This window comes from Esox lucius, chromosome 5 (genome assembly GCF_011004845.1).
Source record: "Esox lucius isolate fEsoLuc1 chromosome 5, fEsoLuc1.pri, whole genome shotgun sequence".
Taxonomy (NCBI): Eukaryota; Metazoa; Chordata; class Actinopteri; order Esociformes; family Esocidae; genus Esox; species Esox lucius.
Window position 1 is genome coordinate 11,053,854 of NC_047573.1, and position 27,522 is coordinate 11,081,375.

The 27,522-nt window shown below is 42.2% G+C and overlaps 1 protein-coding gene across 3 annotated transcripts; it reads left to right on the forward strand.

The window, feature by feature from the left end:
* Positions 1-285: 285 nt before the first annotated feature.
* On the forward strand, positions 286-21,670 carry frmpd2 (FERM and PDZ domain containing 2). Of its 3 annotated transcripts, none has more exons than XM_020046408.2 (29): positions 286-488; positions 2,545-2,666; positions 6,818-6,981; positions 7,160-7,405; positions 8,229-8,392; positions 8,547-8,706; positions 9,465-9,536; positions 9,660-9,834; positions 9,952-10,087; positions 10,331-10,469; positions 10,714-10,866; positions 11,361-11,546; positions 12,250-12,409; positions 13,544-13,748; positions 13,874-13,971; positions 14,243-14,320; positions 14,411-14,518; positions 16,475-16,591; positions 16,890-17,059; positions 17,332-17,433; positions 18,430-18,523; positions 18,687-18,772; positions 18,943-19,144; positions 19,451-19,668; positions 20,007-20,073; positions 20,622-20,799; positions 20,901-21,051; positions 21,139-21,241; positions 21,408-21,670. In XM_020046408.2, the coding sequence occupies exons 2-26, from the start codon at positions 2,546-2,548 to the stop codon at positions 20,657-20,659; spliced, it is 3,459 nt and encodes a 1,152-aa protein (XP_019901967.2). In that variant the 5' UTR covers positions 286-488; position 2,545; the 3' UTR covers positions 20,660-20,799; positions 20,901-21,051; positions 21,139-21,241; positions 21,408-21,670. The 3 variants fall into 3 exon arrangements, with proteins under 3 accessions (XP_019901967.2, XP_034147959.1, XP_034147958.1); XM_034292068.1 differs by having other exon boundaries at positions 8,550-8,706; XM_034292067.1 differs by having other exon boundaries at positions 286-438.
* Positions 21,671-27,522: the final 5,852 nt, after the last annotated feature.

Here is a 27,522-nt window from a genome sequence, read left to right on the forward strand (position 1 = left end):
GAGAGCGTTATTTCAAAATACACATTTTATGTCTATGGTTCTTTAGCATATATTACTGTTAAAATATCTAATTAAAAAACACTATATTAATTTTATTATGTTAGTGAAACTGCGGAAAAATTTCTCACCATTGTACTGATAGATTAAAGGATGCTGAGCGCTTGGCCACACGGATTGTTTGCGCGCTCCCTCGCCAATTGTCAAAGCGCTCCTGTGTAATCCAATTGAGTTCTTAAAGTCTAAAAATAGACAAAACTGAAACGTCACTAAGTGTGAGTACAGAACATTGTGGGCTATGGAGAAAATGCGTTCTTTCCGGGCTGTCCGGTGAATAATGGATAGACATTTCGCATGATCTGTTGGACAAAGTAGCGGATGGAGAGTACAGCCACAGGTTGCATGCAGTGTGGAACTTGAGAGGATACAGTCGAGTTTCAGGTATTCTTACGAAACTAAGAGGGACTTCATCAGAAATCGAATGAAATAAGGTAACGGTTTTAGGTTCAATTGAATTTGAATTACGCACAAAGTTAGACAACATGTGATCTACACAAACGTGATGTCGGAATGAGTAAAAGGTTTGGAACACAATCAGTACTCTTAAGTATTTCATTGGGATTTTGTGAACCTCACAGTTAAATTACAACAGATTGCATCCCCACTTTAACTGGTATGCACGATCTAAACCTATAGAGAAGTTCTCAGTGCAGCAGTTACAGCGGGGTTTTAGCTGGAGTAGTGATATGGATATTGTCTGTATGTACATGGCTAACATTTTAGTAATTTTACCAGGCGCTGTTATTGCGACTGTAGGGTAAACAACCTTGCATTAGGGCACAACAACAGATTTTTCATCTTGTCATCTCGAGGATTCGGACGCTCCGGAGTTTCTGGATTTCACTGTTATGCTTATAGTTCCCTGATGTGCCTGTGCATCTACCCTAAGCCTGTTCAGCTGTACATGAGGAGCGGATGCAATGGCTTTGTAGTAATTAGAGTTCCCACTTACACAGCCTGTGTTAGCCCAGATCAATCTATAGGTTAATGCAATTGACGGTGGGAACTTAAAGGTTTCAGACTCACAATCCAACCCCTAGGTTCTGAGTTGTTGCACAACTACTGGAAAGGATCTTTTGATATTAGATATGAAAAGGGCTTTTGTGGTCTTTTGATATTAGACTCCATTGTTCTAATCCTTATTAAATGTTTTAGCAACCTTCTGTTCCCTGTTTGTGAACAGTGCTGATACTCCATTGTGTAGTGATTGGTGACTGAATACATGATTAGAGATGGCATAAATGACTAGAGATGGAATACATGACTAGAGATGGAATGCATGACTAGTGATGGAATATATGATTAAAGATGGAATACGTGACTAGAGATGGAATACATGATTAAAGATGGAATATGTGAATATAAATGGAATGCATGACTAAAGATGGAATACATGACTAGAGATGGATTACATGATTAGAGATGGAATAAATGAATAAAGATTTATTACATGATGAGACATGATGTACTGTGTAGCAAAAGGTGCATTAAAAACAGTACTTTGATTCCACCTTCCACAGCATAATTCAGTATTTAGATACCCTGACTTCTTGGATCAAATGTAGGTACAGATTATTGTAGGTCCATGCTTTATGTTTTTTTTTGGGGGGAGGGGGGATTCTTTATTTGTTTTTTGATACTGTATGAATACTCAACTACTCATTGTGTTATTACTTACTCAAAACACCAAGCAGATTGTCCAAAATACAACTTTACTGATGTACCGTAACTACTTCCTACATGTATGTATGGATATGATTCTACTGCAGGAAGATATGTTACACAATTAAGACATTGGCATTTATTTTGTCGTAGTACTGTAAATCCTTCCTCATGTCCTTCCTTCACATATGATTTTAGAGTAAAAGGAAAAAACACCTTGTAACTAACTACTGTACAGATGGATTGCTCAGTCAGTGTATAACTTGTTAATGTGTGGATAAGTGAACATGCGTCTCTCCAACATGGTTGTGCATACCAAAAAAAGCGCTCATTTGTTGTTTCAATTTATAACTCAACGATATGTTTTTGTTTTGCACTGAAAACAGCACTCCTTTTTGTTCCAGTATGTTGTGGTATTTATCTAATTCCATGATGCAGTCTCTTTTTAATACAAGCCAGATATACACATTAGGTAAATTAATTTGATATGGCAGAGTACCACACTTGGATGCCATTAGTGTCACTTGTCGTTGCAATGCTTTACTGTCACCTTGGTGACGAGAAGGAGAAAAATGTGTGGAGCAGAGAGCTTCCACAATAGAACAAATCCACCGGGCTCTGTGAAAGCCAATTATACGGCAAACTGTGAGCTCGGTGTGAATGTCTGAAAGCCCGGGTGTGTGTGAGAGAAAGACAGAGAGCGAAAGGAACAGTTGGGTGGAAGAGGGGAGGGTGCATTGTGGGTCGTGTAGATTCTTTTCAAACAGAAATCATTGGAGAAATGACAACTTTTAAATGATAACATGAAACTGCTTGTGTCCCCAGAATGGGCACGTTCGTGACCCTGGCGGAGGTGCTGGAGGCCAGGGGGTCATCTTTGGAAGAGGATGAGGTGTGGTGTCTCCTTCTCGGCACTGCCGATGCCTTAATGGAAATCTCCCACAAAGGTACCCAAACATATTCATACTGTATCCCTTATGTGACCCATGATGAAGCTCAGCCATGATAAAATCCATAGGGTTTTTATGAGCCCTGTCATTTGTTTGCAGATCTTAAAAGCTATTAAATGCTGAGCTCATTGTTGTGGAAGCTACACAAAGATACTGTATGTGCCATATATTGTACCCACTAAAATTGTGTTCTCCCTGCAAATTTTATTTCAAAATATTTCTGTGTAGGTCCACCATCAGTTACGCAATTGCTTAGAATAAAATGTTAAGAAATACAAACCTATTTCCCAAAAAGTTGGGACGCTGCGTAAAATGTATTTAAAGCAGAATGCGATGATGAGCAAATCATTTAAACCCTTGTAGATAGGCCCATTTTTTTAAGAACAAATCTTCAACATTAGGATGACTCATCACACTTAATACCATTAGTTGATACAGCTTTTTGCTTTTACTAAACATATATATCTTTGCGGATTATACATTATTCCCTACAAATAAAATAGATTGCTCCAGAATACCATCCAGGACATGCAAGCAGTTCCATGGACAGAGACGGACATAGAGGGTAGATCTATGATGCAACTGCTATCATGAGTCCCTGATAAGACTAGGACAATGCCTGTGGCTGCTCGGCCAACATAAGCACAAGATATTGAAAATATGTTTCTGTTTGAAAAGACATCTTTCAAAATGTTTTTCTCAATAGGACAGAAAGTACATTTAAAATCCAAAAGCCTAACAGAATAGTTAATAAGAAAGTGTTTTTAGATTATTTCCCTCAACACTACCCTTTTTTTGGCTTTGCTATTTTGAAGCAAGGTCAGACTTGTGTCTTAGTATGAAGTTAAACTTCCAAGTTTTAAACAAGGGACAGGAAAAATAAAGTAATAAAATGATTGGCCTAACCACCTTCTGATAGATGAGAAGACTTTCGCAAAATCCTTTTCAATTTGGTACCGACAAAATCTTTTTTACGAATCCTGTGAATTTCCCACACAGTTTCCAGACTCAATCATGTAGGTTAATAGTAGGAATCCTGTGAGTTTCTAGACTCAATCATGTACAATTGTGTTCAAAAGTTTGCATACCCTTGGAGAGTTGTTAATATATGTACCATATGAAAATATGAGTAAGCAGGCAAAACCCATGTCTTTTATCTCTTATGGGATTCACATTCAACTCTAGGTCATAACAGAATGGCACAATCATAAAACAAAACATGGCAACAAAGAAAAAAATGAACTGACCCCTGTTCAAAAGTCTGCATACCCTTAGTTCTTAATACTGTGTATTGCCCCCTTTAGCGTCAATGACAGCGTGCAGTCTTTTGTAATAGTTGTCTATTAATTCTTGCAGGTGTTATAGCTGCCCATTCGTCTTGGCAAAATGCCTCCAGGTCATGCTAATTCTTTGGTCATCTTGCATGAACTGCACGTTTGAGATCACCCCAGAGTGGCTGAATGATATTAAGGTCAGGAGACTGTGATTGCCACTCCAGAACCTTCACCTTTTTCAGCTGTAACCACAGGAGGGCCAACTTGGCCTTGTGCTTAGGGTCATTGTCGTGCTGGAAAGTCCAAGAACGCGCCTTGCACAGCTTTTGTTCAGAAGAATGCAAATTGCCAGTATTTTCTGATAACATGCTGCATTCATCTTGCCATCAATTTTCACAAGATTCCCTGTGCCTTTAGTGCTCGCACACACCCAAAACATCATTGAGGATGGTATTCTGTTCACTATAGGTCTTGTTGACCCCTCTCCAAACATAGTGCTTATGGTTGTGATCAAAAAGCTCTATTTGGGTCTTGTCACCCCAAATTACATTGTGCCAGAAGCTATCAGGCCTTTCAAGGTGTTGTCAGGCATATTGTTACCGGGCTTTTTTGTGGCATTGGCGCAGTAAAGGCTTCTTTCTGGCAACTCGACCATGCAGTTCATTTTTGTTCAGGTATGATCGTATAGTGCTCCTTGAAACAACCACAACGTCTTTTTCTAGAGCAGCCTGTATATCTCCTAAGGTTACCTGGGTTTTTTTGCCAGACGGCATAAGCGGAGCCGGCTAAGAAGAGCGAATGTCTCTTATTGAGTGACTGACTCACTGACTGACTGACTACCCTTTTTTTGACTGACTGACTACCTGGGTTTTTTTGCCAGACGGCATAAGCGGAGCCGGCTAAGAAGAGCGAATGTCTCTTATTGAGTGACTGACTCACTGACTGACTGACTACCCTTTGTTAAATAGTGTAATGGTTAGAGAACCAAACTTGTGAACTATAGGTTCTGAGTTCGTATCTCCTCGCAGGCTAAGCAATGTACGCATTATGAATTATTCTGTATAGATGAAAACTTCGCTGGCCAAAACCGTTCATATCTACATTGTAGTAAGCCTGAAATAAAACAGTTTACGGTTATATTGCGACTGTTTCTGGTGCATTTTCGAAGTGCGTATCCGTGCATGTGTTTTGGGTCAGGATAGACAAACACATTTGCTGGCTACAACATACAGTAGTTATGTTATAGTAAGCCTTAACTGAAACTGTATACGGTTATATTGTGACTGTTTCTGGCATGGAAAAGTTCATCTTCAGTCTCGCTAGCAATTGTTCAATTCTTATGATTATTCCTAGGAAATTAGTAGATACGCTCAAGGCTAATAAGCTGTTAGGCCAGTGGCAAAAGCAATATAGTTAATAGACGCTATGGTGGAGGTAAACCTATTAAGAAATGTTAGTCAGTTTAACACAATCCTCAATGGAGTCTAGCGACTGCTGAAACATGTAATGCGGTGGCTTAGTTTTTAAAGGCAGTGCCTCTCATGTGGAAGACCTAAATTCAAATCGATTGAGAGCAACGACATTTATTAATTATTTCTGGTAGATTCCATGATTCTCTTGTCTTTTCACTTGATGAAAAAGTTAGCTATCGTTGCCTTTATTGATAGATACTCTATAAATGTAATTCACAAATGAAAGAAAAAAGTATGTTGTTTTGCCATGAAACAAATAAATACGTTCTTATGCCATGAAATGAAATAGCTTTGGCAGACTCGCTAGCACTTGCTCAATTCTTATGACTATTCCAGAAAGTTAGTAGAGACGGGTAAAGCATATTACTATCTTAATACGCTGTTAAAACGGCCAGTGGCAAATGGCATACATAGACGCTATTTGTGGTGGAGGTAAACTTAGTAAGAAACGTTAGTCAGTTTAACTGTATCAATGTCATTCACGAATGGCCAATTAACTATTAAAACGGCTTGTGGCAAAAGAGGATTTGTTCAGGATATACAGATGCCGGGTGTCAGTATAGACAAGAGGCTATACTGACATCCAGCAAATGTACGGCTCCGTGGTGGTTTCTTGTTCTCTTTTCTCCTGGCAGTTTTGGCTGAAATCTTTCTTGGTATCAAGAGATTTTCCACTTCGTAATTGAACAGGACTGACTGGCATTTGCAAGGCTTTGGATATTTTTTATAACTTTATAAAGTTCCATTACCTTGTTATGCGGGTCTTTTGACTGGTCTTTTCTGCTCCCCATGGCTCAGTATCTAGCCTGCTCAGTGCATCCACATGAGAGCTATCAAACTCATTGACTATTTATACACAGACACTAATTGAAATTAAAAAGCCACAGGTGTGGGAAATTCACCTTTAATTGCCATTTTTACCTGTATGTGTCACTTTGTGTGTCTGTAACAAGGCCAAACATTCAAAGGTATGTAAACTTTTGATCAGGGCCATTTGGCAGATTTTTGTTAGCATTATGATTTAAAAAGGAGCCAAACGACTATGTGATAATAAATGGCTTCATATGATCACTATTCTTAAATAAAAGACAGTTTTTCTGCATGATCAGTTATATTCTCAAAATCAATGCCAAAATGTCACAATTCCTGCCAGGGTATGCAAACTTATGAGCACAACTGTAGGTTAATAGGAGGCCTTCCATTGATGTACTTGCACAATCCAGCTTGGTTTGGCCTGACTGACCTGTTTTGTCTCTACAGTGGCACTTTTTAACGCAGTGGACAACATTCACAGAATGCATCTTTAACATGGCGATCAATTTGTTGTTGTTGCTATGCAACCCTATAGTCATGCAGACATGCAAGTTAATGGGATGGATTGTGTCTTTTGTTCTCTCGCCAGGTCCTGGTAACATGTGCAGTGTTTTGAGCCCTGGCTCCATGCTTCTGTCAGCCACTGGGAACATTGCCTTTAAGAGCTGTGCCCGGTCCGAGGACCTGATATCCTTCACTGCTCCTGAGGTGCAGGAGGGACACGCTGCCTCTAGCAGGACAGCCTCAGAGAAGGTGCCAATCTCAATGTCACTAATCACAGGTTTAGCGTGGTCTCGAATCTGTTTTGTGCTGTTTTGTCAATTCCTGTGCTCATTGGCTTGACTACTGTTTTTGTTCTCAACTTTGCTTTTTGTATTCATTCCTTTGGATGGATTTGACAAATTATTTTTTTGTTGTTGTTTTTCGTCAGATGGTTGTATATTCCCTAGGAATGACCCTGTACTGGTCCGTTGATTATCAGCTACCTCAGAACCAGCCCATTCAGCTGAGCAACAGCCTGAACAATCTCCTGCTGAGTATGTGTGAGGACACGGTCCAGAGACGAGCTGATCTTGTGACTGTGCTGGAGACCTGTGATCAGCACGTCAAGGCTGCCCAGCTGCCCCCACCAGAGAAGCTCATCAGACAGCTAGTACAAGATGTGTTCCGGGACTCTGTGAGTTTACCCACGTAGCCATTGATTTAGTAAATATAGATTAGTCAGTATAGGTACCGGTGTGCCAGACTGTTGTGTTTACAAACACCTGCTCTAGAGGAAAACACTTGGAATACGTACTTACGTAGGTCATCTATTTATTTTGTCTGTTTGTTGTCTATAGGCTCATTTGAGATTGCTCATTCCCTGTTCAGTATAGGCCACTAATTTCTAGTTTTCTGCCTGGTAGTTAATTGCAATCGCCTGGTATCCAAGGTCTAAATCAGTTCAAATTAAAGGGCTAGAATTAGAACCAGAAGTACTTGCGTCGCGAGGCTTGGGGTTGAGAAACGCATCCTTTTGTTGTGGTGTTATAGATTCATTTAATAATTGATGAAATATGTTCCTTCTACACAGAATGCCCTATACTGACAAAGCAAAAATAAATTTTCAGAAATTTGTGTCAATTTATTGAAAATGAAAAATGGACTCCTCCGTCCTCTCCTCAGATTGACTCCACAATTGGGACTTTTTAATCTTGATTTCCGACTTTTGAATAATAGTCTAGCTTTATCGCAGCAACACTGCGTTTGTGAGTGTCAAAGACTTGTGTCCTTCACATCTCGCCAAGCTGTTCTGCTCCTTTACATGCTGCTCGGTTCACTAGGAAGCACTGTATGTGCAGCATTCTTTGATAAAATCCTGTATCCCGTACCACTCCATGTTGTTCCAATACTGGCCCAATGGTGCTGCTCTCCTTAAACTACATTTAGGCTTTCAATTAAGAAGGTAACATTGTTGGCAAGTGATCCTTTTCCGGTGAACCTCTCTTGTATTTTTCTAGGTTGATCATGTGTCCATAGCTGAGAACGGGCCTCAGCTTAGTGACCGCAGTCAGACGGTAAGAGAGAGGCTCCACAGTCTATCAGGAAGTGCCTCATACCATAACTCTACGTGGGGGCTCAAAAACAGAAGCACTGCAACCATCCAAGCCGACCTCAGCAGAGGGTGAGGTACCTCACTGTTGCCCTTCAAACAGACACACATTTTCACAGGATTACGCAAATATATCTATTTAAAGGGTCATTCACCCAACATTTTGTGGAAAGTGAAAGGGGAAAAAATGACGTCCCAGTAATCAGCTCCCCCCCCCCCCCCCCAGAAGTTCCCAGGGGTCACGACACAGAGAGAGTTACACCAGCTACCAGTCCCGGAGCCCCTGTAGCCCTTATCTGGATGGCTTTCGCCGTGGCGGTGTCCGATCCATATCGTACGCATATCCCAATGAGTCCACAGTCAGTCTGAATGAAAAGAAAGTCAAGGTACGATATGAAAGTGAATCATGTGACGTTTCATTAGGTACCGCCATCCAGTACTGGGTTAGACACCTATGCCTCGCAAAGGGCATGGATTCCACAGGGATGTTGATCAATGGTGACGCGATGGCATCGTGCAGACTCTGCATATTGGATTGAGGAAAACAGCTGCAAACAGCCTGTTCCATCTCAAACTAAATATGCACTATTGGTTTGATTTCTGGGGACTACGCAAGCCGCTCAAGTCAACTGTATTCATCTGGCAGGGAGATGTTTCTCCAATCTTCCGTTGAACAGTAGCCGGGTGGAACCCAGTGTAGCTGTCTGCTGCAATAGCTTATCCATGGTTGAATAGTTCTGCACACTACTGTTGTACTGTGCCTTTATTTGCCTGTTTCTGTCGTCTGTTAGCTTGCCATTGTCCTATGACCCCTTCTTTATTAACAAGCTGTTTTCGACCACATGACTGCAACGTACTGCCTGCCGCTTCATTCTCTGAGAAACAAAGACACTGATGACATTTTGGATATACTAAAACTAGCAGTCTAGGCACGCTCAAAGTCATTTAGGTCACTGGTTTACCATTCAGTGAAACAGTAGTCGAGCAAAAACGGGAACATTATGAACATCACTACCACGCGTATAAACAACATATGCAAATATATACAACGGAGACAGCCCAAAGTGGGAGGTGTCCAAAAATAGTTTATGGTTTGCAAATGTCCCAGACTGCATCTTTAATGTTTCACCTTTTATTTCTGCAGGATTTGGGTCCTGAGTTCATTAGAATGCTAGACGAGCCACTTGTCATCCTGGAGCTCCCAGGATCCATTGTGGTAATTTTAACTTTCAATGATCAAGATCTCCCTCTGCATATGTAATTTTAAATCACCCCAGCTGTCACCAGCCTGCCCTATTAATTACTTAATTAATTAATCTTTTTTTGTTTGTTAATCCAGTCAAAGAGGGGGAAATCTCCTTCTTCTATGAGGGAGCTCAGCGTGGTCATGCCAAACGGACAAAGCATCCTGGTCAAGTGTGATGTCAAGTCCAGAGGAGGAGATGTCTTTGATATGATTGTTGCCCACTCTAACCTGGTGGAACACTTCTACTTTGGCCTTGCTTACATTGAAGGTAAAGAACACATTTTGTAAATAGGCCATTGTCCTGTTTATACTTCTGTTTATTCTGGAATGGATATTGTGAAAATGAATTGTCTTAAAACATTTGCTAATTTTGCCTTGGTTATAGATGATGAGTTTTTCTTCCTGGAAAATGCAACAAAAATATCCAAGGTTGCCCCCGACAGTTGGAAGAAAGTGCCTACATCCCCGTTTGTCCTTTTCTTTAGGGTTAAATTCTTTGTCCACGACATCTCTCTTCTTTTGTAAGTAGAATACAACACATCTTCTCATGCTTACAGTGTAATGTATTCAAGGTTGACCTTTGTAATATACTGTATATAGAGACTAGGCATTATTGTAGATAGTCTACTGATTTCTCTATGTAAGCATACTGGTGTGTGACTGTAAGCATACTGGTGTGTGACTGTAAGCATACTGGTGTGTAAATGTAAGCATACTGGTGTGTGACTGTAAGCATACTGGTGTGTGACTGGCGTTCTTGGCAGGCACAAACTGACTCGTCACCAGTATTACCTGCAGCTGAGGAAGGACATACTGGAAGACAGGTTGTCCTGCCATGAAGAGACATGCCTGTATCTGGGTGCCTTGGCTCTCCAAGCGGAGTATGGAGATTGCATGCCTGAGGTCTTTGGTCTCTTTTATTTGAGCTATGTAGTTATACATTATCTTTCTTATGATGTATACTGTACTCCAAACATGATTGTCATGGTGTAGTTGGATTTTGGGTCACTCTCTTTGTTGCCAAAGACAAGGACTGTATTGTATACTTAAATAGAAGATAACTTATATTGTGTACATCTATATATGTATATATATTAACTCTGGGAACATAGTAATCGAGTGATGAGTAATTTGGTCTAATCTTAAGGTTTATGGAAGAAACTACTATCGACCAGACCAGTATGTTGCCAAGAGCATCATGGAGAAAAGAGCCTTGCCTTACATAAAGGAGGAGTTGTTACGATTACATGCCAATAACGCCACCATGGGTACAGACGATTCTGAACTGGAGTTCCTTAAGGTAACATGAGTCAATCAGAACACTCCATTTACAGCTATATTGAAACAAGGCTAGCGGTGGTGTGGGATATGACTAATAAATGTATGTTAGTCATATACCATCACAACAGAGTGCATGGATACAGCTTTTAGCTGTGATGTCTTGTCCATACACCCCAAACCTGAGGTATGCACTATACCACTACACTACAGCTAAGCACTGGGTCTGCAATGCGCATCATCTAAAGAAAAGCTCTTAGCCGTGGTGCAGTATGTTGGCCATATACCAACCCACCTCGTTGCTTACACATACCATGGCTTTCACCCAATAAGCTTTGAGAATCCGAATGATCCAGTTCATAAATACAGTTTTATTACTGTCAATAGTTCCGGCCTCAGTGGGTTACTGGGTCACCTATACCGTTAAAGCTGAACACATTTGTGTCACGTTCTAAACTTGTGCGGGATGCTTGCCCGTTTGCGGTTGCCATTGTCTTACCTGTAACTCCCTCCCAGGCTGCCCAGCAGCTTCCTGAGTATGGCGTTCTGTTCTACCGTGTGGGACGTGAGAAGAGAGCAGTCATCGGAGAGCTGATCCTGGGAGTGTGTGCCAAAGGAGTCATACTGTACGAGGTTAAAGATAGCTCCCGCTCCACCAGTCATACATTCCACTGGCGAGATACGACCAGTATCTCCTCCTCAGTGAGTATTATGGTTTAAAAAATATAGTTTGAAGGCTCACATATCCAAACATTCACATTATAATCAGTGGCACTTTAATGGGAGGATTAAAGGACTACTGAAAGTGAACATGCACGTAACATCCATAATAAAGAAAACACGGCTTAAAGTAAAAACGTCATAAACAGGACTTGTGCAATAATTAATCAGAAGCACCATTATACACAAAATGTAAGCCACCACGATTAACTAGAACAGCTTATATGGGCCTTAGCAGAGATTAAACGCGTGCCTGGAGCTATTGCTGGGATGCAACACCATCCTGGATACAAGAGATTTCAGAATTTGGTGTTGCTTGGTGGCTGCAGCATCTGACCAGTGACCAAAGGTTTGCTGGATCAAATGCCTGAGCCAACAAGGTGGTGTTCGGTTCCTGAGCAAGAGAGTTAACCTAACAGGCTCCCAGGTCATTGCTTAAAATAAGAATGTGTTTTAAGTCTATCTGGTAAAATAACGGGGGGGTCCACAGTGTTGTCGGACAACATGCTTTTGTTGTGCGTTGAATTGTATCCCTCAGACTCAAACGTTTCTCCTACTTTGAGAATGACGTGTTTACGGAGTGAGTTCGGCTCTGTTTTGTAGGTGTCGTTTTGCAGAAGGTTGTTGCTGTTTTGTTGGTGCTGTAGAAGCCCTAACCCCTCCCTGTGTCTCTGTCCCACCGCAGAACCGCAAATTTGTCGTGGAGAGCCGAGGGAGCAATAAGAAGCACACCTTAATCACGGAGAGATCGAAGACGGCCACGTATCTGTGCAACCTCTGTTCTGCCCAGCACAAGTTCCACAATGAGATGAACTCTCGCCAGCTCAGCCTCAATCTGGCCTCCGGTGAGGACCTTTTACAGGGTACCGTCATAACCGGCCTGGAGCCGGGCATCTGCCTGGTCACACAGCCAGGAATAGCTGCTGGTCATAACCATTACTGATTAGGTTACTTAATGGGGTAATCTAGACAAAACCACACATGCAAGCATGTGACAGCAGTGTATATTGTAAAATGTTTCAGCATTTTATGGTTATAAGTTAGCAAGCAACATGTGAGATATGTTGAAGAGGTATGTAAAGTATGTAAACTCACAGTGCAGTGATCTCTCTAGACCGGCTGGCTTTGTGGGTAAGCTTGTATGTCACTGGTTATGTAGCTAGAAAATGTGCCAGTATAATAAAACCAAAGTCAGACTAAATTAACTGCTATGTGTTGTTTAAGACGAAGGAAGAAAGGACATTAATCTGACAGTAAAATGTATACTTTTAGGAAATTATTCAAAATATTTACTTTCCATAACAGGAGATAGCCTGGTGGTCAGTAGAATTGGGCCAGTAACTAAAAGTTTGCTTGTTCTAATCCCTGAGCTGACAAGGTGATGAATGATGTTGTGTGATTGAGCAAGGCACTTAACTCTATTTGCTCCTGTTAGTTTCTCTGCATTAGTGACTAAAATGAAAATGTAGATGAATGGAAGTACGCCAAAACCATCAATTGTTTCGGATTTGGCCATCTGTAGGGCAGGTAATTATTTTAAAAGCGTTATGAAATGTGACAGTGTGTTATCCCACATCTCCACTGATCAGAATAACAGATCATATAGCTATGACGTGTTACATGACAATTTCCAATTTCATAGACTGACCTCTTAGAAGAAATTATGTATTTTACATACTGATTGAACATAGGCTTTCACCAATGGGCAGGAGTTTCATTACTTTCATTTCTATGTGTGGATTACCCTTTTAGGTTTCTGTTAATTCTGTCATCCAGCCAGCTTCCATGACCTGATTCGGATTTTATACTTAGTTTGTATCCTGTTCTTTGCGAAGCTTCTTAGCCTGACTTTCTGCCAGAGTCTCTAACCAAATTGCTGGAGGGTTAATACCAGGCTACACAAAGGTTTGCTATTCCAGGCTATATCCTGTTTCAACCTCAAAGCATCATTTGACCTAGGGAGCCCTATTTCTTTGTAGAGGAGAGCATGGTGTCAATGTGTCGGGCCCAGAACAGCCACAGCCAGATGGACAGCCAGCTGAAGAGTTTCTCTGCCTCTGATCCTGCTCTAACGGACAGTGGTCAGACAACACCCCAGGACGACTCCATGACCAAACTGTGTGATGACATCGCAGCCAAGATCGAGGCACGGATAAAACACCAACGTGTCCTCCATGAGCAGGGGTAGGAAATATGGAGAGCGTCAGGTCTCCTTCCCACTTTTGCACCTGCGTACACTCTGTGAAGGCCTTTTCAGTGTCTTTCTCTGTTTCCCTTCATCAGTTATTTTCTCGTCGTGTCGTTTCCAGAAAAGCAAGGCCGTTGTCTGGGAACCTTTCCCCGGCCCTGTCTCGTGGGTCCGGGAAGCGTGGGTCTGAGGCCCCCTCCATTTCTTCAGCACCTCGAGGTATTTACGGTTTAAATTACGTTGTTTACGGATAGATTATCAGCTCCTAACAAAATGAACCTCTTAACAATGGGTTACCAGGGACAGGATCGGGTGTCTGCATTCTTGAAGCGATCCAAAGTCAAAAGCAGTGCAGATTGCGGAAGACCTCCTGGCAACCACTGTAGCAGGCTGTCGTTATTTTCCAAACATGTAGCATACGTGTTTTGTATGAGGTGCTGTGGGTTAAAAGGTAGCTGTGGTCAATAGATGTTTTTGTTTGGTTTGATAGATACCCCAACAAAGCGTGTCTTACCAGAGAGAGAAGTTATTTGTGTGTCCTTAAAGAAAGACCCAAAGCTAGGCGCCGGTGAGTCATATATCAATTGAAATGACACGCTTTAGAGTAGAATTCAATTGAGAAGACATAGTAAGAAGGTAATTATTTTAATCTGTACAGGAATTGTTATAGTCGGTGAAGACACAGTGGGGAAATACGACCTTGGTATCTTCATAGCATCCCTGGTGCCAGGAGGACCAGCGGATAAAGATGGCCGCATCAGACCAGGTAGGTGACCGGGATTTTCCACGCTGATCCTCATGAAGCTTAGCACGGATTATGGCACCTAGCTACACGATACTAGTGAACAATAGCCTTGCCAGGTTTCTAGACCTTCTAGGCTTTCTAAGCTCTCATGTGAGCATTTCCCCTTGACACTTTGCTGGTCACTAAGAAAGGGGACCTCTGTAAAGACTCCATTACCTTTACTTATTCCCACCCTTCATACAGATTGGATGGAATCGGTTGGGCATGTTGCTCATCTGTCTACCGATTCATTACTGCTTCACTGCTTCACTTGCCTAGCGTCCTTCTCCCTCTTTTGGATTTCGAACAGACTCTGACATAACTTTCTAAGGGAACAAAAGTGAAATGTTGGTCTCGATTAACTCAATCAACGACCTATTGCTAATTTGCTACTGTTTACTGTTGCTACTGTTTACTGTTCACTATCCCAATAATAAATTATCTCAGTGAGTGGATTGCTATTTTTTTTTTTTTTGTTAGTTCAGACCACACGCCTGCCAATGCATCATCAATAATGTACCATTCAGGACATTGTGATGGGATATCTTGTGAATAACTTTCCAGATAATGAATTAGCTCAGTGAGTGATTTGTTTCTTTTTGCCAGTCTGGACCACACGCATGTACCATGTGAAAGCATCATCAACTCAGTAATGTACTGCCCATTAACATGCTAGTGATTATCATTAAAAGTGTACAATTAAAATCTGCAAGTTATTCATTAACCCTCTATTAAAATGAGATTACGCAGAGCCATTAGCAGAAAATGTCCTCAGGTGAAATAAAACACAATGCAAACGTGCAGACCAGCAGATGTCAGTCCCACGAATGGCAGACCCCACTATACAGTAACAACCTGGACTGTAAAGATATATGCACAGCACAACCACATGACAAGAACTGAAACACCACAGCTTCCCAGCCAACACTGTTCACATCATTCAGAGCCTGTTCAACGTCAAAACATGCCATGTTACAACACAGTGTAAACCTCACCGCATCATTCTCAGTGGATTCAGAGGTGTAAGGCGAGGCTGTGTTCTCTCTCCAATCATATTCTCCCTGGTCATGGCCTGGCCAATGGGAACCACCTCCAGCCAACCACTGGGGTTCCAGTGGCCTTCCCACGGTGGAGTAACTCGACTATGCAAATAACAGAGCCCTTTTGTCACACGTGTCCCAGCACAGGCAGACAAGAATAGGTAGGCACTGCACCCATGGCCCAGAGTACAGGCCTGGAGATAAAAATCACACGGGTGACGTTTAACACATCTCCAGTCGCCCTAAGACATATGGAAGGGGAAGGTTATATAAGAGGTCTACAATATAATGTGCCTTGGCAGTATTATAACTAAAAGCAACAGCAGACAAGGGTAATAATAGCAAAAGCACCATTCTAAAGGCAATTTGGAAAAATAAAAACATCTCACCAAAGAAAAAATTCATCAACAATGTCGGTACCTTGACGCAGAGACAGACCGGCACCCTGGAAGACAAGTTCCTGTGCATTTGCCCTTAACCTGTGGTAACCTGAACAGATCTCGGGATAAAGAAGATCCACTTGTCATGGCCTGAGGCAAAGAAAGCAGGCCAATGTCTCTAGGAACAAAGAGGATTATGTCAGTAAGGCACTGTGTCAGTGACCTTTAATAGTCCAGCTACGAACTGCCAAGTACGGTACATGTCAAAGATGACAATCACAGGTTAGAGCTAAAGCAATAATTAAAACAGCATTTTGAACTTATAACACCCCCCCCACCCCCAAAAAAAAAAAATTTAATATGAGAATGAAAAGAAACGTCTTTCTGTTTAGAATGAATAATTAAGAAAATATTGGCTATATCAAATGTGGAGCGTGTCTTCTGCTGCCTTGACCAGATGTCATTGTGTCGTGTAATGAGAACACGTATGAAATGCTGTTGTGACGTTCTTCCGTCAGGTGGGCGTCTGATCTCGCTGAATCACTCTAGTCTGGAGGGCGTGACCTTCAGCGAGGCTGCAGACATCATGCAGAGCAGTCCAGAAGAAGTCACACTGATCGTGTCCCAGCCAAAAGGTTTCAGATACGTGCATGTCTCTGCTCAGGAAACTTGTGCTGCTGTTATGGCGACAAACTGTCTTTTTTAAGTAGATGTGAAAGGTTCAGACTTTTGGCTTGAAGCTTTATTTAGACCTCATATTTCTCAGGTTACTGTCACTTTACTTGTGCTTCCTCTGTAGGACTTTACAGAAGTGCATACTTTTATGTAGTCAAGTACGTACAATGTCAACGTTTGCGTTCATTTCGTTACTTTGTTGATTTCAGCTTTTGTTAAAGCTTTTTGTGTTGTGATTTTATTTCAAAATCTTTACAGTTTCCTTGACACCCAACAATGTGAGATCTCCACTCTTGAAGAACGATGAGTCCCTGGAGGAATATAAGCGCCCTGGGGAGGATGACCTGGATGAAATTGTGTCTGTTATGTTGACCCCAAAGACTGGCAGTAGACTACAACTCCCAGACGTACGCATCCTCAACGCTCAGGTATGTAATGATGTTGACCTTTAACTTCTCCAGGTGACTATTGTCTTTCCCACAAAATTCTTGGAAGGTCTGGTGGAACACTTTAAATCAACATGGCCTTCTTTAGCCAACAACGCAAGCCAACAAGCTAACAAGCCAACAACAACTTAATGTTTAGACAGCCAAAACATAATGTACATTCATGCTGATAAAATAATATATAAAATACAATGCAATTCAGTCTTTCTTATGGATTCCAGCATTCATGTTCATTTTGCTATTTCGTTTTCCAGGATGGCTGCTCCACACCTACTTCTTTGAACTACTTCAGGGGTGATGAGTTCTCTGTGGAGCTGAGGAAGAAGGCTGGGGGAGGCTTAGGGATCAGTATTTCTGTGAGTTCACACACCAACCCTGCTGTTTCACACCTAACTCCCAGAGATTACGAGGACAGTTTCAGAGATTACTAGGTAGTTCCACGAAAGCTGTCCCGTTTGATGTTTAATTAGAAATCATTATGCAGTTATATTGCATTTATTAAGAGAGGTAGGTAGGCTGAGATTATTTAAGTGAACTTCAATATAGACCACATGGATGATGAACAAATATATACCTAGTATAGGGTGTCCAAACCTATAGCCTGGCACTGTATGAATAAAGGTTTGCTATAGTGCCAAAGAGACATTTGGCTTGGGGTGCCCAGGTGGTTGGGGCCCCAGAGAATGTGTCCTGCATCAGTAATGACACAGGCAAGTGCCTGAGACAGAGAGAAACAGAGAGAGAAAAAGAGAGAGAGAAAAAAGAAAGAGACAGAGAGAAACAGAGAGAAGCAGAGACAGACAGAAAAGCAGAGAGAGAGCGACAGACAGAGAGAAAGAAAGAAACAGAGAGAGACAGACAGAGAGAGAGAGACAGACAGACAGAGAAGCATAGAGAGAGAGACATAGAGAGAGAGAAAGAAACAGAGAGAGAGACACACAGACAGAGAGATGTAGAATGAGCAGTAGGGAAGGAGGAGTGACAAAGAAAGTCAGCATATGGTGCCATCATTAAAATGCCTTTTTGTAGTCATTTGGGCTGGCTAGGAATCAAATTATTTGAAGTGGGATCACAGGGGATTGTATAGCACAGCTGGTGCCTGGTGTGTCTGCTGGCAGACAGAGTATTGTCCAGCCCCTTAATGTGTGAACCGCTTTAAGATATTCAGGGATTTACTATAGTGGCATGTAAAAATATGAAGAGTTAATCCCTTATGATCATGCAATGTCACTAATGTTGCTGCTACAACACATAGTCTAGCATACAAATGTTATTGGTCTGGTGTCTGCTGTTATATTTCAACTGAGACTGTGATGATGTTATATGAAGGATCTGTTGTTCCGGTTTGTCAGGGTGGTGTGATCACAGGTTTATGTCAGGGTGGTGTCTACATCAAAAGCCTAGTCTGTGGTGGGGCCGCTGAGCAAGATGGACGCATTCAGTCAGGTATATTATAACTCTGAGCCTGCTCTACTCTTTCACGGTGAACCACCAGAAATGATGGCATTAAAGTTGCGTTACACTGCATGAATTGAATTCAAAGTAAGTTGGTAAATCAGTGTGTGTGTGTGTGTGTGTGTGTGTGTGTGTGTGGGTGTGTGTCTGGCAGGTGACAGACTGCTGGAAGTAGATGGCGTCAGGTTTCAAGGGTTAACTCATCAGCAGGCTATAGAGTGTCTGGAAAAGACCGGAGAGGTAAAGGAACATCATGACCTTGGCCACAGCCTCACATCATGTCAGCGACATCAGGGCCCTGTCCAAGTCATGGAATGGTTTCCAAAACAAGCTCATTCCACCGATGCCTTAGTGTCTGCTGTTTCTCTTTGTCTTTCAATCGCTGCCCATTGAACCCTTTCCGGAACTAGGTGGTGAACCTGGTCTTGGAGAGGGAGAACTTGACCTTGCCCCGGGTGTCTCAGAGCCCAGACGCGGGCCGCAGGCTTGTGGGTAGCAGCCTCTCTCCCCAGAGTGCCCACATGGAGATCGCCCCCACGAGGAACCACAGCTGTCCTGCCATCCTCACCCCCTTTTCTGTCAGGCCCAGAGACTACAGCTTTGTGTCTGCTGGTAAGGGATACGTTGCCCACACTGGATCTGGAGTGTGAAGGGAACCGCTCAGGAGGCTGATACTTATATAAAGTTGCGTGATCACTAACAGACTGAAAATCTAATGAAAGTGAAAATATCTCAGCAGATTGGGCAAAAACAGCCACTTAAACTTAGCTGTTTCACTATAGTGTGAGTGAGTTGAGTAGGGCAATTAGGCTGGCGTGAGGTGGCTGCTTTTGATAGCTACGCAGTCTGGATCTCCACGCCCAAGCCTCCAGGTGAACCCATGACACTCTTAAATCCCTTTACCCCTCCACCCTGCAGCGAACACTCTGGAAGTCACCTTGAAGAAGAACCCAAACGGTTTGGGCTTCAGCTTTCTGGTGCCTGAGCTTGACCCCTTAAAAGGAAACTCAGGAAGTAGCCTTGTTCGGATCAAGAAGCTTTTCCCCGGCCAGCCAGCGGAAGAGAGTGGGCAGATTCAAGAGGGAGACGTCATCCTGGCAGTCAATGGAGAACCACTGAAGGGATTGTCCCATCAGGTAAATATAGACGCAGACCAGGGTGACTGAGTTCTGCAGCTACTACTGCAACTTGCAGCATAATGTTTGAGAGAGTGGGATGCGCCAGCATAGGAGGACAATATATCACTGCCAAGCAAATAGGGAGGCAATAATGCTGTTACATGCAGTTCTAATTGGGTAAACTGGTGACCAAAGAGGATTTTCACATTCAGACTATATATGCTGTATATTTTTAGTTAAGATCTAAGAACATGCACTGAATGTGATTTTTGGGGGGGGGGGGGGGGGGGGGTCGCCTGTTTGTTAGCCACTGCGGCGTATGTCAGCTAAGTGTCACTTCTCTCTCTGGCCTGTAGAAGGTGCTCACGCTGCTGAAAAACTCTCCTTGTGAGGTCCGGCTGTCTTTGTGCCGCCCTGCTCCAGGTATAAGCATGTCTACACATCCGGCAGACATGGCAAGGATTAAACACATTACATTACAATGGACATTCACAATTGAAACAGTAACAAATATTGGAGTGATTTTATTTTGGGTTCAAATGGGGTACAACAGTGCCTGAGGTGTTGGTTATAGAATCAACAGGTACATATCAATGATTTAGTCTTAATATGGATGTAGAAACTGCAGACTGCCCCTTTTAATGGCCATATGTCATTATAGGTAGACTCAAGGAAAATTACATTGATATTAGCAGCGAAGCAGACATTGTGATGGGTGAGATGCCAGACATCCGTCTCATATAGTCACACAGGGTCTGGGCATGTTATCCAGGTTTGCTTCACATTGTAACAGAGTGGCTGCATGACCAAAATAAAGGCCAGGTTATGCAGAGGTAGATTAACGCTGTTAGCTGTAGCGGACCTTAACGTCAGTTCACAGAGTATACCTTTAAAGTGCGTTTTTACCAAAATGTCAGTGTAAAAGAATCTGATAATATTTCCCTACATCCTGCATTCTTCTTTCTTCCAAGGAATTCTGCCTCCTATTGAAACGTTGCTTGGCACCTGAATGATGTGAGACCACAACCGTCAGGCACTGATGGGAGTTCAGAGGCATCCTTCCTGGCAGACCGACAGACATGCTTTCATGGTGGAGCCTCAGAGGACGAGGCTGAAAGACCGGTCAGCATCCTCCAGTCCTCTTGGATGGTCAGTATTAGTATAACAGGTGACGCGGTGCTTCATTGCCAGTGTGCTTTCACGGCTGAAAACGGAGTGACCTGAATGCGCAGAAATACATTTTATTTCAGCATCACCAGATTCTGTGAGTCAGCTGTGTTGGACGAGTGCCCCGACGGCCAGAAGGACCTGTCACGCTTATCTACCTCAGTTTGGACGCCATGCTCCAGGCAACTCCCACACTGCAATGACCTGGATAAAAGCCAATCTCCTGTTATTCAGGTAGACGTTAGATGAGTCTAGTAACATTAATGTTTTAAATTTACCCGTGTAGATCCAGGCAATGTTTGTGCATTTGTTTTCCTATAGATAATTTTGAGCAGCTGGGTTCAGACGAGTGGATCCGACTGGGAAAGTTTCTACTTTGTAAATCCCTGAAGTAGAAATGGAGATTGGACTGATGTCAGAAAAGGTAGAGAAATTATTATTTAAGCTGGAAAGGTATTGTCCACTAGGGGGCAGTTTAGGCTTAAGTAGAAGTCCTACAAAATATTTCTCAGTAAAAATATGTCAGCCTATCAGTGATTGTTAGGGATTCTTAAAATTATAAAATACATTTATATTTCTTCTCTTCACAGATGGAGCTACATAATGTCTTTTGGTGCTGTGATATACCAGAAAGCACATTACATCATCTTTAATAAAATGTACATTTCACTGACCACACGCTTATACCTGTATCTTTTAACATACTCCCAACTCCGTTTATTCATAAACCCAGACAACATGGCATCCCAGTGATTCTCACACGAGAAATTTGACTCAGCGTGAACAACATTCTGTGATTCTGGTCTTTGTTTCTGAATTCTACAGCATTAAAGAAGACTGAACGTCGTCCGTGGTCTTGCTGTCGTGTGTCAGTGTTTTTCATAACCAAAGAACTCCCATACAGCACCCAGGGAGGTACATTAATGACTTTAACATGTACATGGTACAATATGGTTGAAATACAGTGTTCCTCACCGACCACCAGTCAGACTGGCTTTGACCTCCGTAGGGGGCCGAACGACTTGTAGCCCTCTAGAGACGAGACAATTTAAAGCGGGGTGGCGTCCTCCTCTGGTAGTTTGGATGTAAGGAATGACCCCCCCCCCAATAGAAACCCTTCACCTCTGCTCGTAAATAAGGGTCCCTGTATTTGGAGTGAAACCGCTGTTGGTTGATCCGTCTGGATCCCATTTGGGCTCGTGTTCCCTTGCAAATTATCCCAAATGTTTCTCATTACAGTGGTCCAATGGCAAGTGCTCAGAAATAAAATGTACATTTCACAGAGGACACGCTCATACCTTTATCTTTTAATGAACTCCTGCTTCCTTATGTAGTCATAAACCTGCCCGCTATGGGACCCCAGTGATTTCGACTAGTGAATTTGGACTTGTACAACATGTACAACGTTCGGTGAACATCTCTTCTGAGCATCATGCCCAACAAGAGTATCTGTTGTTCCGTCTTGTGAACAGTGTAACTGTCACAACTGTCCATGCTGTGGTCATGTTAGCAGCTCTAACAGGTCGCTGGCTCTCTCTGATTGCTGAGTGGAGGGGGCACTCATTTCTCCACTGGCCCTTTTTCCTCTCTCACTTGCTTTTTGGCTTTTTTTTTTTACTCCCTGTTTTTCTCACTCTCTGCTAACTGCGGACACTGAGTTCATCCTGTCTTCCCATTTACATTGAACCAGAGCACAGGAAAAGGAGATCTGTGCGTTTTGGGGATTTTCTTCGTGGTTAGATTAATCCAACACACTGGCCCCTCATTGATGTCATATCCACAGCTACTGCCAGTGAAAGGCAATTTAATAGTAAGTCTTGCAAGCTCATAAGAAAGCAGTAGGATTCCTCAAGGGTTTGGTGAAATGAAGTGGTAAAGTCATGTAAGAGATGGTTCCAATCGTGACTCCAACCAAGATCATGGGAATATATATATTCAGTGTCTGACATTGATTCTTTGTAGTCCCTCGATCCAAGTTTTAACAATGTATCTGCAGTCAGATGAACGGGGGCCGTCAGCTTCACTGCTCCTCCAGAAGAACTCCTAGCCAAGTAAATGGACATGGAGCAGCAGTCTGGCGGCTCTGAAACCTTCTCCCTCTATTATGAGAGATTGTGGAAGAGTCACTTTTTCCACAGCTCTGACGCACAGTCCAGCCAGCCTGCCATCCGAGATTGCACGTGTTTAGTGTTCTGCTTGTGTCTTTGATGTGCCTCTCACACAGCTATCCCCCCAATTACAGTGGCTGTGCTAATGTGTTAAGTGGTGTGCCACGACTAAAGGTGAACACTATTATTTTTGAGAGGGCTTCTAATTCATCACCTACCAATGCAAGTGACATGGAAAAATCCACACTCCAGAGAGTGTGCGGGAGAAACCACATTAGATGGAGTTATTAATCGAGTAGAACAGGAAATCCTAATTGTGATTATATCCTGACAAGCATACTTGACGGTCAAAACATTTGTAAGTGAACATTACGCGTGGTAACCAGTCAACTCGCAGCGTCTTCAGGGCATTCCAACTTCGTAATGTTTCTCGAGCATTCCAACTTTGATGGAGTCAGAAAATTGCCTAAAGTAAACAGATAAAAGAGAGTTCTGTCAATGAAAGAGTGGAACAGGAAAAGAGTGTCAAATGCAGTACGTTCGATGGATTTCTGGGTAAATTGGGGGGGGGGGGGTTGGGGGTTTAACTTGTTGACAGTGTTCTCCTTGTGAGGTCCCTGTAGTGACAGCCTGGTAACACACAGGAGAACCATTCAATACAGCCCATAGCGGAAATCCACATCATAAAGTCTCTCCACTTTAAGAAAGAAAAACAAAAGTCTAGAAACGCGGGGTTGTTTCATACAGAGCAGACCCCCATTCGCTCTGTGGCGGTCGGTTCGGGGGGGTTGGGGTGTGCTTTCAGGGAGTGAGGAGGACGACAGCTTAGAATCATGTAGTCATGGTGTTGCGCTGATGTTGTGGCATGGGTTTTCAACTTGGAAATATGCTTATAATCGTAATTCACACGTTTGTTTTAACCTAAAGACCTTTTCAGTGTCCCACATCATCACAACAGTCTTGCCTTTGATTCTCATCTCATTGGAATCGTAGAAGACCTTTGGATACTGTACATCAACATTTTCATTTTCACTCGGCTCCACATCTGCAGAATGGATCAAAGAGCTATAGGGGATGGAAGTTATTCCCCTTACACTAGACATGTTGGAGGTGAGGCCAAAGCCTTGAAATGTGGGCCTCAGTCATATTTCTTTAACAACTTTACTTAAAACAGCCATTGGTATATGGAGAAAGAGCTTGATATAGAAGTTGACCTTTACCACAGATCTAGGATCACATTTCCTTCATCTAACTTTAAAACATTATGTTATTTTTCTGTTATTACATTTGACCCTGTATCAGTGGCCTGGGGCAGTTTCTGTCCTCTCCAATGATGGGCATCTCCTGGAAACCATCCTTCTAGTAACTCAAAACTCATCCAAAGTGCACAATCAGTGTTTAACTGGGCCTCTCTCTTTTCCTCCCCCGCAATTATGTCCTTCTAGGGCCCCAGTATAGCCTAGTTTCCATAGTCACAATGATGGATTTGCAATCAGATGTTAAGAGTTGAGTGTTGACTCTCATTCCAACACAGGAAGCCAAGTACAGTAGAGCATTGCACAGGGACCTTAAAACACTGGGTTAATGGGGCGATCTCTCAGTTATATATAACACGATCCATTGATGCCATATGGTGTGTAACCTCACACATCGGTACGGGTTTACATGAGAAAAAGTGCAAAGGATGTAAATCAAGGTGGCTGTTTTCATTAACTAGAGAAATGGGTGGGAATGAGAGAGAAAAGGAGGATGGGACATGATGAGAACTCAGTTGAACAAAATGACAATGCAAAACCGGTCCAAAATGTGTAATAATACAGTTTGTAAAATTAGTCTACTAAAACTGTAGGTTGTCTTGATATCATAACAGTGCTTTGCTTGGGTTGATCAACTTTTTATTTTCTCTTGGGTTTGTGTTACTGGAGGACATTAGTGTCATTGAGCTATATAGATGATGTTGTCATTCGTTTACTGGGAGGGTGCAACCTTTCCATTTAAAAACACAAGTTGAGCAGACACCAGCAAGTTTAAAAAATGTGCTTTCGTATCCATCCAAATTAATTCATTTGAATCCGCTTTTACTGCAAATATATGGACATTTGATGTTACAATGAAAAATGTATTTAAGTGTTAGGTTTAGGGACAAATTAGAATTGGCATTATGGTTCGATTTTGGGTCAGGATTTGCGACAACATCCAGGTGAGAGTTCGGCTACTTGACGTCCCCGCCTCGCTGAAGGAGTAGCCTTGGCCGACTGATTTCGCTTTATCTGGTTGCAGCATGTGTCCACGTTTGGCTGCAATGTTGGACGGCGTGTTAACCACCGTGTTCCGGCTGGTTGGGAGTGTGCTGGAGGTGTTTGATTGTTTCCGCGTGTCTGCGTGCTGGCATGCATACACGTGTCTTAGATCTGGGTGCGTACTGTATGTGTGTACATAAACTATTTTACATGCACATGTCTCTGTTTTCTTTGCTGCAGCAGAATGCTACCTGAATGTGTTTCGTTTTTTTGTTTTGGTTTTAGATCTAGCCTTGATGTACACCAGCTAACACTAAGTTAACACCTTCTATGTTTTATATTATGCTGTTCCTTTAACACTCATATCCAGTCATGTTAACACCCGAACTTTCTGGTCAATGCCAATTCACCACCACTCCTTTTATGGAAAATAGGAAATCAATTGTTTTCTCAGATCACAGTCCAATACATTTCTCCCCAAAATGTGATAACATGGTGTCTATGGAACCGATGCTATATAGGGTTAATTCATCACACAAGTGTTCTGTGAATATCAAAATTCTTCACAATTTTTTTTTATTTTATTTTTTTTTATACTTATTGAAGTTACGAATAATACAGGGACGTCCCCATCTTTCCTCTTAAGGCTTATCTTAAGTGCTGCGTTACTGCATTCCAGGCACCAGCAAATAAACTGCAGTGTTAGTGAAGCTGGAATAAAAAATTCACTAGATAAGGAGAAACAAAGAAATAACTGCTTCGACATTACATTGCAATCAGATTTGCTTTGGGGAGTCTATATAAAACAAAAATATACTGAGTTTGGAGACAACCCACATAAAATCCTGGCCAGACAATTGCGTAAAATCAAGAACAGCCATATGTGAATAGAGAATCCACAGCAACCCTGTGTAAATCTTTAAATGGAGAATTATTCTCTTCTCCCAAAGACACATTACTATTTTACATCTGTATATGTCTTAAGCCAACCTTAACCCTTTAAACATGCAGAACATTCTGGAGAAATGGGTTCTCCCTCCGTTAACCCACAGGGTTCTGATTTGTGGAAATCTCTCATGTGAAATTTCTACACATAATTCAAAACTTAAAGGCAATGCAGATGGTTTTCCCTGTGATTTAAAAAAAAATTAAGCTTACGCATCGCTGCATAAAATCTTTGCTCAATCAAGTTATGAGGGGCACTGTGACCTGTTCTGAATGAGGCGGTTATTTTAATTATTCGGTAAATGTGTAAGTATCTGAAAGAGTTAGGGACATAGAGATGAAAAGACTGGTTTAGTACATTAGCGTGCAGGTTAGCTCGCACAGATCAGATTGGCTTCATCCTCAATGGAAAGCAACTTTCAGAGGTTATCTTCTGTGGACCTTGTGGTTTTGAAATGAAGAAAATGTCTTTGATTAAAGTTTAATAGTCCTGAGACGTACAATTTTGCAAAACCCTCTCAATATTCCTGATGATCTGATCCTTTATTTTGTGTTTGGTTACGTATGTCTTTTTTTGCCCTGTTTTTTTTCCCAAAGAACAAAGAACCACACATTGCTTTCTGTTGGGGGTTTTTCGGCTTCTGAAAACATAATACAATAATACAGTAATGACCTAAATAGGTACAGATCAAATCTTTTGGGGGAAAACTTACCACTGTGAGAACCCATATACGCCTCACAAACCCACCTCTTCCACCCATGGCTCCCACTCCCTGGAAGTTAGACCACCCATGTTTATGGAAGTTGCTCTGCATAAGAGCTTCTCTTAAATGGCTAGGATGTGAAATAGGGCCAAGACTGGGGTGAAGACAAACCATGGGCCTCCAATCGGAGCCATTAAAGTTAGGCTGCGTGAAACGCCTCAAGAATCTAGCGCTCCAACACCACTTTTACAAGACCTCTCTCTTTTTCTTCCTGGCCCTCTTTTTTTGCCTTCCCTCTACAACAATCCCTGAGAGCCCAAATCCAAACAAACAGAACCAAATTGAAGACATTGTTTTTGCTCCAATCTGAAACATGAGAGCCTGAGACAGGTTCAGAGAGAAGAGAAGCAGGCACTGGAGGAATTTAACAATGCCTCAGAGCTTTTGTCCGGGTCCCTGTTAGTGTGGAAGATAAAGGCATCGAGCTCAAAGAATCCTTTATATCCTTCCTCCAGCAATCCTTTTCTCCTCTAATCCTTCCCACTGGACATCAGGCAGGGCAGTACTATAAATTCTTCCTCCGTATTTGTCCATCTCTCCTAATAAATGTACTGTGTACTTGTACCAATAAATATTCATGCTGGTTTCAGTTGGGGCTGTGTTTGAGTGGATCGTATCCTGGACGGTTTTTATTTGTTAAAGTACCAC